The sequence below is a fragment of the Betta splendens genome, chromosome 9, assembly GCF_900634795.4.
Source record: "Betta splendens chromosome 9, fBetSpl5.4, whole genome shotgun sequence".
In the NCBI taxonomy this organism is placed as follows: domain Eukaryota; kingdom Metazoa; phylum Chordata; class Actinopteri; order Anabantiformes; family Osphronemidae; genus Betta; species Betta splendens.
Genome location: NC_040889.2, coordinates 13,088,088 through 13,106,760, shown reverse-complemented (window position 1 = coordinate 13,106,760; position 18,673 = coordinate 13,088,088). Strand labels below are relative to the sequence as shown.

At 46.7% G+C, this 18,673-nt stretch overlaps 2 protein-coding genes and 2 non-coding genes across 4 annotated transcripts; 1 reads left to right on the top strand and 3 right to left on the bottom strand.

Moving 5' to 3' along the window:
* Positions 1 to 5,114: 5,114 nt before the first annotated feature.
* On the bottom strand, positions 5,115 to 8,985 carry rpl18a (ribosomal protein L18a). Its single transcript, XM_029163005.3, has 5 exons — positions 8,851 to 8,985; positions 7,513 to 7,692; positions 7,082 to 7,211; positions 6,022 to 6,131; positions 5,115 to 5,258 (listed from the first exon to the last, which is right to left on the bottom strand). Exons 1-5 carry the CDS (start codon positions 8,866 to 8,868, stop codon positions 5,166 to 5,168), a joined length of 531 nt encoding a protein of 176 aa, XP_029018838.1. The 5' UTR covers positions 8,869 to 8,985; the 3' UTR covers positions 5,115 to 5,165.
* Positions 5,402 to 5,533, bottom strand: LOC114863309 (small nucleolar RNA SNORA68). Its single transcript, XR_003787149.1, has one exon. It is a non-coding gene; the product is annotated as a small nucleolar RNA SNORA68 (small nucleolar RNA).
* On the bottom strand, positions 7,766 to 7,897 carry LOC114863310 (small nucleolar RNA SNORA68). The gene has a single exon (XR_003787150.1). It is a non-coding gene; the product is annotated as a small nucleolar RNA SNORA68 (small nucleolar RNA).
* An 873-nt stretch (positions 8,986 to 9,858) lies between the features above and the next one.
* On the top strand, positions 9,859 to 18,473 carry xpot (exportin, tRNA (nuclear export receptor for tRNAs)). Its single transcript, XM_029162883.3, has 25 exons — positions 9,859 to 10,132; positions 11,260 to 11,413; positions 11,505 to 11,587; positions 11,700 to 11,756; positions 11,827 to 11,896; positions 11,980 to 12,198; positions 12,393 to 12,577; positions 12,834 to 13,002; positions 13,206 to 13,442; positions 13,541 to 13,579; positions 13,662 to 13,724; positions 13,804 to 13,928; positions 14,002 to 14,146; positions 14,236 to 14,355; positions 14,434 to 14,528; positions 14,742 to 14,811; positions 14,904 to 15,142; positions 15,386 to 15,671; positions 15,748 to 15,937; positions 16,015 to 16,131; positions 16,219 to 16,334; positions 16,411 to 16,458; positions 16,532 to 16,603; positions 16,709 to 16,765; positions 16,852 to 18,473. The coding sequence occupies exons 2-25, from the start codon at positions 11,327 to 11,329 to the stop codon at positions 16,876 to 16,878; spliced, it is 2,916 nt and encodes a 971-aa protein (XP_029018716.1). The 5' UTR covers positions 9,859 to 10,132; positions 11,260 to 11,326; the 3' UTR covers positions 16,879 to 18,473.
* Positions 18,474 to 18,673: the final 200 nt, after the last annotated feature.

Genomic DNA, 18,673 nt, shown 5'->3' with positions numbered 1-18,673 from the left:
TCTAATGCTAGCTGCTTATCTCACAAACAGCAGCCGACAAAACAACTACACCCCAGGACCAGAGACGCCAGCAGCATCCACCGTGAGACCCGGTTACAGCGGCCCAGCAGAATCAGAACCTGCTTCATGAACCAAACAATGAATGTGATTCACTGCAGCCTTCGGCCCAACGGGCTCTTCAGCCTCACCCCGGGCTCAGCTTGGCTCAGGAGGAGGTCTGAGGCCTTCAGGGGGACGGGTCCATTAGTGAGCGGCGCTGACAGATCCTCCCAGATTTACCGTCCGCTGTGTGATTCCAGTCCTGATAAACGCCTTCCCGTAAATGTCCAGTTTCCTATTTTTGATGCACAGAAGCCAAGGAGCCTTCAGCAGCGGCGGAGTTATCTCGTCTGCCATCAGCGCCTCGGCATCAGACCACGGACCGACTTCACAGGCGGAAAGTCTTAATGAGAATCTCAGAGAACAGAGGTCGGGTCCACTTCACACCTGGGAGGAACCGAGCGGCCGGGAGGCGGCGGAGGCTGCTCCAGGCAGCAGATGAGCTGCAGGACTCACTGCTACCACACACCGGAGTCTGGGGAAGGCAGGGGAAGCATTGGTGTCACCGGACTGGACCGGGACCCGGACCGGGACCAGAGCGTCCAGTGACACTCTGACTCCAGGAACGTGTGCGTGTGGCCGTGCGCTGACAGCCGCTCTTCCTTGTTTTGATTGTGAGCAGGGAGAGGTTCAGACTCTCCGGCTGCAGGATGCTGAGACTCCTCACCGTGTACCGACGAGCCCAGGACACAAACATGGAGGAGGAAGTTCTGCGTAGGGCGTCAAGCTCAAAGGTCAAAGGTCACCTCAGCTGGGGATGGCACATCTGAAAGGGTCCTCATCACAGATCCTGTTGGTGGTGAACGTGGTGAACAGAACCAGAGACTGGCTCTGATTCTGGGACAGCATTCAAGCTGAAGCAGAGATCATGTTCTGGGTGGGCTCAGTGAGCTGTGTATGGGTCTGCAGAGCCTCAGACCGGTCAGGGTCCACGCTGACCCGTCCACCAACCAGAACTGGACCGTGTTCACCCTCAAACCAGTTGTTTTATTTTGCTGGTTCAGGTTCGAGTCTAACATTTAGCAAATGGTTCTTGGTCCAGACGAAGCCTCACACTCTGGACTCTGTCAAGTGTAAAGTTAACTGATTGGAGTTTAGAGTCGGAGCCAGAACCGAGCTGTGAGTGATTCAGTTCTGTTCAGCTGCGTTATTATTTAGCACTGGACTTTTCACACCGTAAGTGCTGCTCTGGCAGCTGCTCGGTCCAAACGAAACACGCAACGTTCCGTTGTTAACCTCACAAATAAAGCTGATGACGCTGCCTCAGAACCTCCTCCAGCCTCGATGAAGCTGATGCCACCCTCTCGCCTGGTTCTGGTCGATACAGAACTTTCTCCAGCCTCTACGGAGCTGATGCCGCGTCCTGGCCTGGTTCTGGTCCATACAGAACCCCCTCCAGCTCGCTGCAGCTGTTTGCGCCTCTTCCTTCTGATGATCCGGTTTATTTTCTCTGGGCGCTGGCGGCAGACACCAGCTCTGTCTTTCTTCTCTGAGTGGAAACTTCTTTCTCCAAACACTGTTTCCAAAATGCACAAATTGAAAAATTTGACCCAATTAGCTGAACAAACATGGGTTCACGCATGTTAATGGGATTAACGAGCTGCACTTAAGTGTCTGTTGATGTTTCTGCCCCTTTAAACCAACATCCTCCGTAACGAGCTGCACTGATTAACTCCTCACAGCACACGGCTCCAGCTGAGCTCCTCCAACAACGAGACACTGTTTGAAATGAGCCAGTGTTTTAGTTCTGGCCACCAAAGAAGAAGAAGACGAAGCTTCAGCCTGAGTGAGCAAACACCGCGGGTTGACTTATTATCAGAACCTTCTACGGATGTGGAGCTCATCTGGTAAAGCTTCTCGTACAGAATCATGTTCTAAACTTCAGATCACGTCCTTTATTATAATGTACGACGTCCAGCCTGAACCAGACCAAGCCGCGGCCCAGTTCATCAGGATGAAGGAACCAAACTCACTGAAGGCCGGTTCTGGTTGGCACTCTGCACAGAAGCACCAGAACATGAAGCACCTTTCATGACCCGGTGTGTGTGTTTCCTCTGTAGAAGCTCTTAGGCTGTGTTGATCTTCATGATTACATGTCGTCTTGGCAGCACCGGGTCCAGAGGAACATTAACGGGAGGGACCGGGTTTGGCTGCCGTGAACGGAGCTTTTAGCACATTCCTCTGCAGCAGAACCTAGACGCGGTCTGGGTTCAGTCCTGCAGTCAGTTAGTCAAACGGGCCGAATCTGAGTCAGCACGTGGTGGACTGTGCATGATGCTGATGGCTGAACTGGGCCGAGTCGGGCCGATCCGGCTCCTGTGTAAGACAAACTGTGATTTTTCTGTGTAAATGTGTAAGTGGAGACGTTATAAATGAGATGAACTGATTAACGCTCAAACAATAAGTTAAAGCTGCTCTGCAGGAAATCACACCCTCGCAGGTAAATGTAGTTTGAAGCTACTGCACAGTGCGGCCTCAGATGACCCGGCCCAATCAGCTGCCCAATCTGTGGCCTTTGGAGCCGCTCGGCCCGTTCTGGTCGGTACCTGCCAGCCGCCGCCTGAAGCTCTAACGGCCTCATGCCTGTGAATTGTGTGGCTTGAGCTGCTGCCACCCGCCGGCCTGGGATCCTCAGAGCCTCGCGGCCACATTAGCCTGCAGCGAGGCCACAGAACAGTAAACCTGGCAGAGGCTGAGACCAGACTGTGGTCAGGCCCAGCCCTCAGCTGCTCCCCGTGCCTCCCATTTACACCGTTTAGCGTCCTTCATGAATTCACACTTTATAAAAGTGGAGTTGAGGTTAAATGTGGACCCTCTTTTCTAAGTGACACCAAACCTTGGGGGCAGATGCGACCCCTGCGAGTCTACGCGGAGGCAGCATTAACTCCTGGCCTCCAAAAGCAGAGCAGAGGTGCCGCAGGCAGACGAGAACCTGCTGCCTGGAAGTGCACGCAGCGCTGAGAGCAGCGAAGTGGCTCCAACCACAGTCCTGCTGGTGTGTGTGGGAGCCATTACAGGCCTTTACTTCAGGCTGAACTGTTTCAAACATTTAACAGAGTTCTTGGCGATGCCGCCTCCACAATGAGCTCCACTGGGAAGCACTAACTCTCTTAGTGGAGTCACTTTAAAACCCAGAGAACGTTTAAATATGTTTCTGAACAGCCTTTTAATTCCCACAATAAAAGGCTGCAGTATATACTGAGCTCCTTTGTGTGAGGCTATAACCTGCTTCCTGTCCAAGGAGCTCTGCTCAGAAATTATGGAAACTGCTGCTGCTAAGCCAGTGCTAATGGTCGGGTCGGGCTCCAAAGCATGCGTCTCTATGTTAGACATGAGTTAAGCACCAGAACCACCGGACCGAGGCCCCTGGAGTCAAACTGTGATGACTTCATGTCTCATCACTGGGTGAGGTCCGTCCTGCAGCCTCCCACTGCCCGTCTCCATGACGACCAGGTGACGCCCATCGGCATCCACATCACCTTGGCTGCTCCCAGCATGCCGCTGGTAAAAGCAGGTCCCACGTGGCCACAGCTATGATTCATCTACAAACCTTATATTTGATTAAACATCAAGCAGGAAACAACCACCAACCAACTAACGATCTGATACTGAACTGCATGAAGCGTCACAATAACACAAGACCACAGCAGAGACATGATGTTACGACAAACATGACGGTGACGTGAAGTAGGCGTGAAGCCCAGAGCCTGAACGCTTCATTTCTTTGTGAACGGTGCCATCGTGTGGACACACTGTGGCACAGCAGCGGTCCAGGCAGAGGTCGGTGTTTTAGTATTAAGGATGGGACAGAATCGTGTTTGCAGCAGCAGTGTTACAAGGCAGAATAAAGAAAGAAACAACATTAGTGTTAGTTAGTGCAAAACAAGGTATTAAGTAAACTTATGAGAAAATGAGAATGAAAATAAGAATATTATCTCTGCATGTTTTACATATTTACGGTGGTAAATGATAACAGGTGACAGAGGAATGATGGAGATTTGAGCTATTGCACAATACAAACTACACACTGTGTGTCTCTGCAGTGATGTATTGTCCAGTCTGATGTCTGTGGGGAGAAATTACCTGCAGTAGCTATCCTTCCTGCACTGTGAGTGTAACAGTCTGGTGCTGATGGAGCTGCTCAGAGCCTCTACAGTGGTGCAGGGGTTCTCTATGATGGATGTTAGTTTAGCCACATTCTCCTGTCCGCCACCTCCTCCATGGACTCCAGTGTGCTGCCCAGGACAGAGCCGGATTTCTGCCCAACCCTGTGCCCAGTCCAACCATCCTGCCTGTGTCCAGTCCAGTCTCTGGTCCAACTATCCTGCCTGTGCTCTTCTCTCTCTCCCCTCACCCCAATTGGTCAAGGCAGATGGCAGTCAACATCAAGCCTGGTTCTGCTGGAGGTTTCTTCCTTGCTAGAGAGGGGGCTTTTCCTCTCCACTGTTGCTGTTAAATTGTAATTAAAGACTTGTATGGGGGATTTGTTGGGTTTAGGGGTGTAAGGCCTTAAACATTTCCTTGTAAAGTGCATTGAGATAACCTTGTGATTTGGTGCTATATAAATAAAATTGAATTCCATTCATAAAAAGGTCCTTCTTGTACAGTGTGTGGTTTGACCAGTCCTGTTTATTGTTTGGGTGAAGACCCAGGTATTTGAGTGCCTACAATCTGAACATCCTTAAAAAGGCCAAGTAGCATCTACAACCACCTTGTTTGGATTATAGAAAGTGACGGATGTGTTCCTGAACATGTTTAACACTAATGTGCCTTCACACTGAGCCAATAATCAGTTTTTATTTGGTTGGCTCATTAATTGATTCTAAAGTGAAAAAAATATCAAATATATCAAAATCAGAGTAGATCTAGCACCCACTTCTTCTGGACTTCAGTGCTGGTTTCAATCTCTGCCTACAGCAGAAACATTTAATATAGGACTGGGAGGAACTCCTCTACAGTACATTTCGTATTTCCTGTTAAAAAGCAGCATCACACAACCTCAAGCAGAGACAAACTTTTTCCATTCTATAGTTTTTATTATTTCCCGCACAAAATGAAAAAACTGTTTAGAAGAAGGTGTTTGGTCTCTTGGTGGTGAAGCGGGGTTTGTGCTGGCAACGCAGGACCCTGTGAGGCAGCGGGAACTTGATCTTGGAGTCCTGCAGGTGGAGACGAAAGGAAACGGTCAGCTTCACACAGACCAAACAGAAGCAAACAGCGCTGCTGGATGAGGACAGACTCTTTGTCTACGTCAAGACGAGTGCAGCAAAGCAGTGAACGTACAGAGGAACAGAAATGTGTCATTTGTTGAACCTTGAATTCACTTTCAAAGGCACATCAGCATCAGAGAAAGGCGACAAGGACCAGTTTTCTGTTTGCACACCAGACTCAGTCACACCACGGAGTTGACATGACCTTTGGGTTTGGGTGCAAGTCTGTTACAGCCACAATTAACAGATTAAAATCTATTTAACTCTTAATTTAGAATGAGCCTGGACTTTGACGGACTATTTATCTGTAGCAGAGCAAGAAGGCGATGCTTCAAGTGCCTAAACGTCATTTACATTTGTACCATTGTTCCAGTAAAAAGCTCATTTCATTTCTGTGTGCGCAAGAAATATATAGTTCATTTAAAAAAATAAAAAGACTTAACTATTTAACTTCAGCAGGAGTAACTTATCACAGCAGCTCAACTGAAGCGGGTTAGGATTTAAGATCAAATAGGTCGATGTAAAGTGTACAAACATGATTACATGGTGTGTAGTCGTACAGAGCAGCAACGGCTTTGTTTTACGACACGTTTGGTGGATGAAGTGGATCAGGTATGAAAAAAAAAACCCATGGCCTCTTTACATCTAATGGAAACCAACCACCTTTTTTATCTGTGTGTTCTAAAGCTGGAGCTGTGTGTGAGCTGCTTACATGGAACTGCTTGATGGCAGGTCTGCGACACTTGCTGGCTGGGATGACCTGCACCTTCATGATCTGGATGGAGTGGGCGCGAGCACGGTGGCGAGCTCCCATGTCACGATCTGGAAGACACATTCATTTTAGGTTTCATCCAAATCAATCAGTGAAAAGAGGGTGTAGATGAAGAGTGATGAGTCAAACATCTGATTCTGATTCGTACAAAATCATTCATCTGACTTTTAACCAGCTCTGATCTGACTAGTAACTAATCAACAAGCAGCAGCAGCTGATTTCAAGCTTCAAGTGAACACAACTAAACAACAAAAACCTAACATGTTTGACTTTAAGCTGCACCAACCAGCCCAGTTCACCGCAAACAGAAGCTGCGTAGTTTTGGGCTTCTGTAACAGGACAACAGCATGAATTGTGATTTTTAAAGAACTCAAATCAAACAGCACGTGTAAATTCTGGTTTTCAAACACTTTCCACATCTATTGTACAATCAGAAATTAACGAGTCATCTATGCAAAAAAACAAAACAGCAGGCTTGGCTTCAACAGCTACTTTGTTTCACCTTGCGAGGGAACTACAGATCAGTTCTGACTTTTTTAGTTTGGGGCTTTCAGTGTGTCTCAGATTACCTACACCCTGAAGTGTCCATTAACTCCACACCTGAACAAGTGACCCCTCTTTAATACAGTATGTTACATGGAGGTTTAAATCACTTACTGTTGGGAGTCATTTAGAATAATACTCTACCAGAGCAGAGTTTGTTTTGATCCGATTCTGCTTCAAACCAAGATCTGCATCACAGCTTCATCCACTGAATGATTGAAAAGCTGTTTTTGGACATTACGAGTGTAAAATCCAGAAAACCACAGATTCTAATGAGGCTCCAGATTCAGCACATTCAATGCAGCTCTTACACATCTTTTCAGTATCATGTTGACTGAACCTCATAACAGATGTTCTTACTGACAGACTTTGCCACTGCCTCCTATGTGGTGTCAGTATGTATGTAACCTACACGATCTGTTTCAGTCTCAGCTGCTGTCATGTAGTGGCTACTCACAGCACTGGGTGACAGCTCCAGAGGTGGTCAGGTCCCTGTACTCTCTGTACATGTTGTGGGTGCCGCTGCGAGAGTCGTAGCGCAGCCAGATGCCGAAGTTCTTCACCTTCAGAGGGGTCTTCTCAAAGACCTAGAATCAGTTTGACATCAGTAACAGGTCATTACTTCAATACTCATCAAGAAAGACTGATTTTAGCATTTCTGCATTATGAGAAGTAGTGACCATAATAATCACTGCTACAAATAAAACTGAATGAAAATGTGACAACCAAAGAACCAAATGTTTGAATAAATTCTGCTGTGGACATTACTTATGACATACACCTAACATGAGCAAAACAGAACAGTTGAGAACACTTGTGTTCTGTAAAACTGTTCTAGCCTATATGACGACATGCAGTCTGTCAGTTCTGTGGGGATCAGGGACGCACCAGGCCACAGTAGACAATCTCTCCGGAGGCCTTCTTCATCTTCCTCAACTGGGAGACGAAGTACCAGAAGCGGGACTTGGCCACGACATGGTTAGGGGCAAAGATCCTCATCCGATACAAAGGAGGGGCAGGGGTCTTGGCAGAGGGCAGCAGGCGCCCAATAACTTTGTACTCCCTAAGCTGCAAGCAGAGAAAACAGCTGTTAGGACACGTGCAGCAAAGAAGTGAATGTACAGAGGAACACAAATGTGTCATTTGTTGAACCTTGAATTCACTTTCAAAGGCACATCAGCATCAGAGAAAGGCGACAAGGACCAGTTTTTTGTTTGCACACCAGACTCAGTCACACCACAGCGTTGACATGACCTTTGGGTTTGGGTGCAAGTCTGTTACAGCCACAAATCTATCTAGCAGAGCAAGGAAACGATGCATCAAGTGCATAACAGTCATTTACATTTGTACCAACGTTCCAGTTAATGGCTCATTTCATTTCTGTGAGCAAGAAATCATTAATATAGTTTGTTTAAAGAAATAAAGATTTAACTATTTCACTTCATCAGAACGAACTTATCACAGCAGCTCAACTCTTGAAGCGGGTTAAGATTTAAGATCAAATAGGACGATGTGAACTACAGAGATGATTACATGAAGTGTGTAGTCGTACAGAGCAACACCGGCTTCATTCTACGACACGTTGGTTTGTTACTTCAACTAAGCAGCTGGCAGAAGTGGACCGGCATGAGAATAAACCCATGGAGTCTTTACATCTGATGGAAACCAACTGAACGCAGAGATCAAGGCAAGAGAAACTCAAATGTGGCACGGAACCAAACCACTGCATGATCCGACCAAAGTCACAGTGCATATGCTGTTTTTACAGAGATCTGCCGTGGTTTCAGTTATTCCTAGCGTAGTTTTACCATTAATGCAAATAATAACCATTAAACCTAAAACAATGTCCGAGTTAAATGCGGCTAACGTTAGCATGAGCGTCAAGTCTAAACGTAGCAATATGACTATAAAATAACGACCCGGCACTTTTAGCCGCAGCTTTGATCAGTTACTAACGGTTTCTCTTCAACAGGTTGGAGCTAATGTCCTCTTGGAAGTGAGCGTCCCTCGTGCCTATTTCCACGGCCGCGTCGTGCACATGGTGCCGCGGACGCCATGTTGTAGCCGCTTCAGCGGTGCTAAGTACTACCCTAAAATAACCGCTTTTGGAATGGGTTTTTCACACCTCACCAAATATATACCGCGAACAACTGACTTTGTAGCTGTACGCGTTCATTTTGATCGTATAGCGACAGAAAAAACGGGTAGATTACGAGTTTTACGTACTGTGCCGGACGCCTTCATGGTGTCTCTCGCTCACTGCCACAGTAAAAGAGGAAGCAGCAGGGCGGAGCCTCCAGACGTCAAATGGACGAAAGGGGAGGGGCTTCATGTGGCCTGAAGTACGTCTCACATTTTCAGAGTTTTCAGAACCACATTTAGAACTGACAGGTGAACGTATAGAATAAATAGAATATATAATAGTTTAACATTTTTAGTATATAGTAACTTTACATGTTTGTAAAGACATTACATATTATTACATATTACATTTTTTAATTTATACGCCGAGCTCCTCTGTTTCCTTCTATCTCTTCTATCCAATAACCTCCCACCATTGTTCCATGTTTAACTAACCTTGTGTCTTTCTCTCCAGTAGTTGTGCTTCTCCTCCACTCTCTCTCTCTTCCCCACTCTGTCCTCACCTACAGGTATCATCAGACTCAGTGCTTTGTGACTGATCCAACCATCCTGCCTGTGCTCTGTTGTTGCTTGTTGTTGCTGTGCTTTTCTCTCTCTCTCCCCTCACCCCAACCGGTCAAGGCAGATGGCCGACATCAAGCCTGGTTCTGCTGGAGGTTTCTTCTGCTGAGAGTTTTTCGCCTCCACTGTTGCTGTTAAATTGTAATTAAAGACTTGCTGTATGTGGGATCTGTTGGGTTTAGTTGTGTTAACCTTGATGTGATTTGGCGCTATATAAACAAAATGAAATTGAATTGAATAAACCCTTCAAATGTTTCAGGATCTCCACTCAAATGTGACGTTTTTGGAAGTACTGACGTTTTTGTAGGTAGTGAAAATGTTTAATCAATTAGAAGATACTAAAAAAGATACAATGACATCATCTTCAAATCAACTGAACCCCTATTAATATAGTCCAACTAGGTTTTGTGAAATGGTTTTGAAATAGGAACGACTGAACGCCACTAAAGCGGTATCTGAAGCCAATCAGAAACTAACTTCAGTCGCCGTGACGTAGTTAACGAATGATTAATATTTCACGTTTACAACACCCATCACAATTAATATACAACATTTGTATCATGTATAAGACGCCCGTAACAGCGACAGACGACACATAACTGCCGGTGTGATTAGTTAGTTGGAGTTAGCGAGGCTGAGGGAACCGCTTCCTGGGGCCGTGACCCGGATGCTAACCGAGCTGACACGCCGCACCGCTGCTCCATTCGTCCCACCGACGTGCATCTGAATTCTGGAGCCTCCGCAGCGGCTCCGCGGCGACTTCCCTGCGTGAGAGCAGCACCACATGATATAAGTTCGTATTAAGGTGAGTGTGGCAGAATCGCGTGCGTCGGCTCGGTTGGGTAAAGAGATGTTGGCGGAGTTTATCCTCAGAAGCGGCGTTGAGGAGGCGCCAGCAGCAGCAGCAGGTAACTGGACGGTACCGAGCCGTGACGGACAGAGATCAGTCCCAGTAAAGTTGGCCGTCCTCGTCCCGGCGCGTCCGCACCGCTGTCACCAGGAACCCGCATCCACCGCCCGTTAGCGTTTGTCACGGCGCCAGGACGAGCCCAGCAGGCGGGCGGCTCGGCTAACGGTGCGGCTAACTGCTGTTAGCTCGTGCTAGCGGCAGGCTGTCATTTGGTGCTGGAGTCGCGTTCGCCTGTAGCGGCGTCAACTTCTCGAGGAGTGGCCGCAGAAAAAACTTTGAACAAACTGTGTTTGTCGATCTTCAGCCACCGATGTGTGTAGTTCAGCGTGTGATGTAAACTCACAACATTATACTGCAGACTGAGGCGTTGACACTGTGTTACATCATGTGAGCAGACCTGGCAGCTTGTGTCGCGTAATCACTTCACTAGAAATAACAAGTATAAATAACTTGCTAAAAAGCCTTTTGTTTGCAAAATGTAATCTAAACTAATGCACACGAGAAGTGAAAACAACGTATAAAGACACAATGATCGTGAATAAAACATCATCTGGTTAGAAAAGAGAAAATATATTTTGATTGTTTACATTTCTTTATATTTTCATGTGAGTTCACGGTGGACTCGCATATTAAAGCCTTTAGTTGCCTGTGTATAAAGTGAGTTTAAGCAGCTGTGTGTGTTGCTTTTTAGGCACCAATGTTGTCACTAAACACATTTGAAGCTGGTGCTGGTGTAGGACAGAGCCTTTGTCCAGAGCTGCTGGTTCAGCACGTTATGCTGCTCATTGTGATGGACCGTGACTGTTCCTTACGTTGTCCTCGTGTGTCGGCATTAGGCCATGGTCCGTGGTTGTTTTAATTTAAACCTGATTTGAAGCTCATTGCTAAATCCAGTTAGCTTCAGTGCATTCGGGCGGTGGAGCAGGTTTCACAGCTAAGCGTGGCTGTCACTGTGGCATGAAGGCCTTCGGCTGTGACAGCAGAATGGCGGATTGCTCCACATGTGTCTGCCCTTGTTCCAGATGAGAGAAATCTGCCTGAGCGCAGCAGAGAGGAGTAAACCTGTCCTGGAGGAAAGCTAACCCACGAATGGCCTGCCAGTCTGTCGCTGCAGTCATGGACGAGCAGGCCCTGCTGGGGCTCAACCCAAACGCAGACGCCCGCTACAGGCAGAGGGTAAGATGGAGACCAGGCTTCATTAGAACGTCTGCTGAGCCTGTTCGTTATATGCAAACACAGTGACGTGACCTTGTCTGCGTTCCCTTAGGCCATGGCGTACTTCGAGCAGCTCAAGGAGTCTCAGGATGCTTGGGAGGTGTGTGCAGAGGCCCTGGCTAAAGGGATCTACAAGTAAGTTTGATTGTTCATGTCTTTAGCTGGAAGCTGAATGTTCCTACAGTATAGTCCAGCATCCCGCTGGGGAACAGCTGCTGACCCAGCATTTCTCTGTTTGTTGTTTCAGTGATGACCACGTGAAGTTTTTCTGCTTCCAGGTTTTGGAGCATCAGATTAAGTTCAGGTAGAGAAAAGATTCCCGTTGTTTCATACGGGTGGTTCTATGTGAGTCTAACGTCATGTGTTTGTTCCAGACACGCTGGTCTGAGTGATGTTCAGCAGCAGCTCGTCAGAGAGACTCTGATGAAGTGGCTCCAGTGTCAGGTACAAAACTCCTTGTCCCGGTGCCTGAATTTTTTATTTTATTGTTGGCTCATGGTTTATCATTCCCACTCCTGTGACTGCAGCTCATGAACGCTCAGCCTGAGAAGCCCTTCATCAGAAACAAGGCGGCGCAGGTGTTCGCCCTCACCTTCATCATGGAGTATCTGACTCTGTGGCCCAAGTTCTTCTTCGATGTCCTGTCTCTGGTGGGTCTAAATCCTCACGGCGTGGACATCTACCTAAGGACACTAATGGCCATTGACGCTGAGGTGGTCGACAGAGACATTCTTCACACACCAGAGGCAAGACATCATAATTAATAATATAATATGTACCAAAGTCATGAAAGAATAGAATAGAGTAAAAGTCCTCAGGTTTATGAGTTGGGATGTGCTTTGTTGCTGTAGTTACCAGGCAGTGAATGTGATTTGTTCATTACATGATTCTGTTATGAACTAATGTGGATGCTGACAGATTCACACTGTTTCTGCTTCAGGAGACCCGTAGAAACACTTTAATCAAAGACACCATGCGAGAGCAGTGCATCCCCAGCCTGGTGGAGTCCTGGTATCAGATCCTGCAGACGTACCAGCAGTCACACCCAGAGCTCACCTGTCAGTGTCTGGAGGTGGTGGGAGCCTTTGTGTCCTGGATTGACCTCAGCCTCATTGCTAACGACCGGTCAGTGACAACACAAGGCTTAATAATGGGCGTAAATATAAAGACAAAATCATTGCCAAGCTGAAGTTAAACAAGCTTCATAGATGTCTCTGTACAGCCTTAAAATATCCTTGATTTACCAGGATGTTAACAGAAACATTATGTTGGTACATAGTGTCTCCAGGAACACAAAGTTGTTTCAAGTAGAGGAAGTCATGGAAGGAAGCAGCATTCCAGTGTCGCACAAGGCTTTAATGTTAGTCCTGTGTGTCTCCAGGTTTGTAAACCTGCTGCTGAGTCAGATGTCGGTGGAGGAGCTCAGAGAGGAGGCCTGTGACTGCCTCTTTGAAATCGTCAACAAAGGAATGGACCCAGTGGATAAAACCAAGCTGGTGGAGTCTCTGTGCCGAGTGCTGCAGTCGGCTGGGTTCTTTAATGTGGAGCAGGTGAGTCAGCAGGAAGGAACCTTCGTCAGGATCAAATGTGTATATTACTACGAATTACATCAGATGTTACTGTGCATATTTACCATATTCTCTACTTATTAACGATAGGCATCTTATTAATTCCTCAGAAGGTCAGAGACTCATTAAGTCAGTGTAGATGTGAGACGAGGCAGCAGCATGTTTACGCTCTTTGCTTCCTTCAGGAAGAGGACGTGGACTTCCTGGCCAAGTTCTCCCGGCTGGTGAACGGCATGGGTCAGAGTCTGGTGCTCAGCTGGACAAAACTGGCCAAAACTGGCAACATGAAGGACGCTGCTGAGTCGCTGCAGGCCATCGAGACCAAGGTACCTCTGCTGCTGCAGCTGCTGGTGCACGAAGACGACGACATCTCGGCCAACATTGTCGGGTTCTGCTACGAATACCTGCACGTCCTGAAGCAGGTGAGTTCTGATTCAGTCATTCAGCATTTAGTTAAGCTGCTTGAATTCTTCCCTCACGTATTTCACTCTTTTGTTTTTTTTTTTGTTTTTTTTTTAAGCTTCCTCAACTGACCGAGCAGCAGCAGGGAAACATAGAGGTGAGTCATTGACTGACACTGAGACACGAGCATCCTTCACAGTGTGCATGAGTCAAAGAGTGACGCGTGTGTCTGACCGCAGGCCATCATGCTCGCTGTAATGAAGAAACTGACCTATGATGACGAGTACAACTTTGACAATGAGGTGAGTCTGGCTGTTCCCTGGACCTCCCTGTTCATCTCACGCAGCTCTGGGCTGACAGACTGTGGTCATTGTTGGTCAGGGGGAGGACGAGGCCATGTTCGTGGAATACAGGAAGCAGTTAAAGATGCTGCTGGATCGTTTGGCTCAGGTGTCTCCTGAGCTGCTGCTGGAGGCTGTACGCAGGGTCTTCACCAACACAATGCAGTAAGAGGCACCTGGATCAGCATCCACACAGCGTTGGCGCTTCCGCAGCGACTCACCTGCTCTGTCCTTCCAGGAACTGGCAGTCGGCTCAGTTCATGGAGGTGGAGGTGGCCATCCGGCTGCTGTACATGCTGGGAGAAGCCCTGCCGGCGTCTCATGGGGCTCATTTCTCTGGAAATGTGGCGAAGACGAGTGCCCTGCAGGACATGATGAGGACGGTCAGTCACACGCAGTGCATGAACTTAATTCTGTCTTTAGCGGCACGCGACCTTCTCCTGCTGATGCCTGTTTGCATTGGAATCCCCAGCTGGTTTCCTGCGGCGTCAGCAGCTACCAGCACACCTCCGTGTCTCTGGAGTTCTTCGAAACGGTTGTTCGATACGATAAATTCTTCATCGTGGAGCCTCAACACATTCCGAATGTTTTGGTGAGTGATGGACGATGGACACATTAAAACAAAAAAGGCTCGTTGTTCTCAGACACCCGGTGTTGTGTTCACTGTCAGATGGCGTTTCTGGATCAAAGAGGACTGAGACACAACAGCCCGAAGGTCCGCAGCAGAGTGGCCTACCTCTTCTCTAGATTCATCAAGTCTCTGCAGTGAGTCCAGGATGATAAAGGGCAAAATAACCATGCACAGCTTTACAAGATCCTACAACCTTAACAAAAAAGAACCAAACCGGAAAGGTTCATGATTCGACTGATATTTCGATATGTATATGTTGTATTGAAGCATAGATTTGATTCCTGATTAACTTGATTTGAACAAAGAATTTTATCTTGTTGCTTAATGATGGTGTGTTTTGTTGACAGTAAACATATGAACGCCTTCATTGAGGACATCCTGACCAGGATCCAGGACCTGCTGGAGCTCACGCCTCCTGTACGCATCATTGTGGATCTTTGAGCAGGAACCAGGGTTTTCACATTTCACATCACATTTTACCGATGATGAATTTGTCTTCTTTCCTCTAGGAAAACGGTTTCCCGGCGCTTCTGACCAGCGACGACCAGCTGTTCATGTTTGAGACGGCAGGCATCCTCATCGTGAATGGAGAGTGTCCCGTCGAGAGGAAGCAGGCGCTAATGAGGAGCCTGCTGGCGCCGCTGATGGACGCCTTCCGTCTGCTGCTGGCTAAACTGCCTCAGGAGAGTGAGGAGGAAAGACAGACCGCCCTCGCAGACTGTCTGAGTCATGCAGTTGGTTTCGCCAGGTGAGGATGATGATGATGATGAGGATGTAAGACTTTTACAATCACAACAGGTTCTTGCAGCTTGAGTTGAACAGGAATCAGCCTAAAAGTGTCTAGCAAGGAAATGTATTCTACGTAAGAAACATTTTATTTTTATTGTTCTGTGTGGAATTCATTCACATTCATTTCACTCTGCAACAAAAAGCTGTGACGACAAAACGCGGCTCTGGAGCGACCAGCTGATCCGTGTGCTTCTGTTTGTAGTCGCACCAGCAAAGCGTTCAGCAACAAGCAGACGGTGAAGCAGTGCGGCTGCACCGAGGTCTACAGAGAGTGTCTGCAGACCTTCCTGCCTGCGCTGAGCTGCCCCGTCCAGCGGGGGGTGCTGCGCAGCTCGGTCCGCTCCTTCCTGCACCGCATGATCATCTGCATGGAGGAGGAGGTGCTGCCCTTCATCCCCGCCGCCTCCGAACACATGCTGAAGGACTGCGAGGCCAAAGACCTGCAGGAGTTCATTCCGCTCATCAGCCAGATCACCGCCAAGTTCAAGGTACGAGGAGAACGCTTGGTTGTGAGTGTTCTGATGGACCACAGCTGCTGAACCTGTTTGTGTGCTTTCCATGCAGAGGCAGGTGTCTCCCTTCCTGCAGCAAGTCTTCATGCCGCTGGTGCTCGCCATCTTTGAGGTGCTGGGGCGGCCGGCGGAGGACAACGACCAGGCGGCGGCTCTGGAGAAGCAGATGCTGCGGAGGAGCTACTTCAGCTTCATCCAGACCATTGCAGGAAGTGGGATGAACGAAGTGATGGCCAATCAGGGTGAGTTAATACTGGGGCTTCGTTCTTCCTGCTTTATGTTTATTAGGGAGCTGAAGTTTGAGACTTTATGTCATCAGGAGCAGAGAACATCGAACGAGTCGTGTTCACCATCATCCAAGGGGCCGTGGATTTTCCAGACCCCATTGCTCAGAAAACCTGCTTCATCATCCTGTCAAAGCTGGTCGAGCTGTGGGGTGAGGAGTTTACAGTAAATCCAACTGGGTGTTTTCTGACCTGCTCGGTTCTGTTCTGTTCTGATGAAGCTCTGATCCACTCTGCAGGGGGTAAGGATGGCATGGTGGGCTTCCCAGACTTCATCTATAAACATATCGTCCCTGCATGTTTCCTGGCTCCTCTTAAACCGACCTTTGACCTCTCGGATGCACAAACAGTCCTGGTAAGTCTCTGTTCCACAGTCCACAGTAAATGCACAGGTTTACGGTTCATCACTAGCTCTGATCTTTCTTTTTCAGACGCTGTCAGAATGTGTAGTTACTCTGAAAATGATTCATCTCAAACGGGTAAAAGTGGTTTTAAACTCCTGATGAGCAGGTTTTATTTGGTACTCAGTAAATGGACATCTATTTATTTTAGGGGCCAGAGTTTATCCAGTTCTTGCAGCAAGACTATCTGCCCTCACTTCAGGTGTCACCCGAGATCTCACAGGTAAAACGGCAGTTTTGCAAACCTCATCAATATTAATTTGTCTACAACAGTTTTGTTGCAGGCCTAATAATTATTATTGACTGTTAATATGTTTTCGTGTAACAGGAGCTGTGTCATGTGCTTCAGCAGCCGGACATCAAAGTCCTGAAAACGTACATTAAGGTTAGTGTAGATGTTTGTGGCTCATGCTGCAGCGACGGGTCGGGGTTGGTTCATTCCTGACTAACCATGAGCTTCTCTCCCTGCAGGCTTTTTTCCAGCGGGCGAAGCTGTAGGAATAAAACTGGACTGAAAAGAACCTACACAGTGTTTGCATTCAAAGCTGGAGAACAAAACAGAAAAACTAACTTAGCAAAGGAGCTGCTACAGCATAACCAGGCCTGGTCTAAGTGGAGGCGTTCCTCCTGCTGCCGGCGTGACGAGCTGTCCACGGACGGAACATGTGAGCGCACTGTGGGAGCGTGAACACGGATCTGTGGGAGAGGACACGACTTATCCAGGAAACCTTTTGGTAATTACCACAAACGCCTCTTGGTTTGTGAAACAAGAGCTTTATTCTAGTTGGACCTTAACATTAGAAACACATTTCACACAAGCTAGATTTGAGTTGTAGGTGCCACAGAATGGACAGACATGAAGGGCTCAACTGTAGTACTTTTTTTTTATTGTGGCATTTTCATGTGTTGTTGTAAACATGGTCGATCTTTAAGTTTGAAGTGAAAGCGCTTAAAATGCAGCCGAGCTCAGTGTGACTCTGCGTCTACACAATTTTATTTCCTTCAGTTAAAGCTTTCTTCCTTATCTAGAATTACGTCAGACTTTATGATACACCTGGATGATCATCTATAGAATATGTCTATCCTGGAAATATGACCGATGACTTTCAGATGGAAATGAACATAAAATGGAGGAACAATGTGTAAATAAGAGAATAAAGTGAAAATGTAAATAAAGTTCCTAGGTGTAGTTTTGTTGTTTTATCTTCATTCCCATCTGGAAACTAAATATGGAAGCCTATTCCTGCCAAAGAATGAGGAAAAGAAAAGAAACTCATTAAATGTGGAAATGGAAAGCTCAGTTCTATGTTGTGATTAAGAATTATGGTAAAGTTTGAGACGGTTTTCAGCAGCAAATGCATCATTTGGCTGCTGACAGTTTGAGTTTCTGCTTTTGTTGCGGAAAAAAATGTTCTATTAAGTAATTTACCCAATTATATATATTTAAAACTCTGTTTTAAGATTTAGTAGTTTGGGCTTTTGAACCATACAAATCTCAAATTTGTGCCTTATTAAATTTCATTGATTTATTATTATAGTAAATCGTGTGATAAGTTACTTTTGATTTAATCTCATTATAGTAGATCTGAATGAACAGATAAGTTTCAATCTAGTTCTGTGTATTTGACGTGATGATGAATATTTGAGGATCTTAAAACCTTGACTTTGTGACGTCCGTAGTTTTTGGTGCTGGGCAGGAAAAGGCTTCTGTAGTAAAAGGCATCGTGTTCATAGGAATTATTTCATTTGTTTACAGAAGCAGCTTAATGACTTTTTTATTAAAACATTTTGTGACAATTCAGGATGATTGAAGTTTGATTATGCAATGCTTTACTGAGAGCAGCACTGTGAAGAACGATCAGCTGACGACAGCTGGAAATGACCTGCTGATGACACCGTGCATCTGCTGCACCTTCAGTCCTCTGTGCTTTGCTATGTTACCCAGGCAAAGTGCCTGAATGTTCCTTTTAGTGAAACGTACAGGCAAGAAAATAAAACCAGTCAAAGAAATTCAAATCTATAAAACCATAAACACAAGATGAGCCAACTGCTGCTGATGTGGATCTGATGACAAATACACAGTAATATTTAAAGTTTTCTTGTGTCATTTATTTTGATGTCACGTGTGGTTTCTAGAAAAACTGGGCTGTTCTTAAACCTTCAAGGTCTATTTAAAAGATGTCTCTGAACCACTGGACGCACGTTGATCCAAATGAATCCAAGCTGCAGCTTGGAGCTCGTTTTTACAGCACGTCTGACGTTACACGAGTCTTCATATTTGTCAGATGCAGCA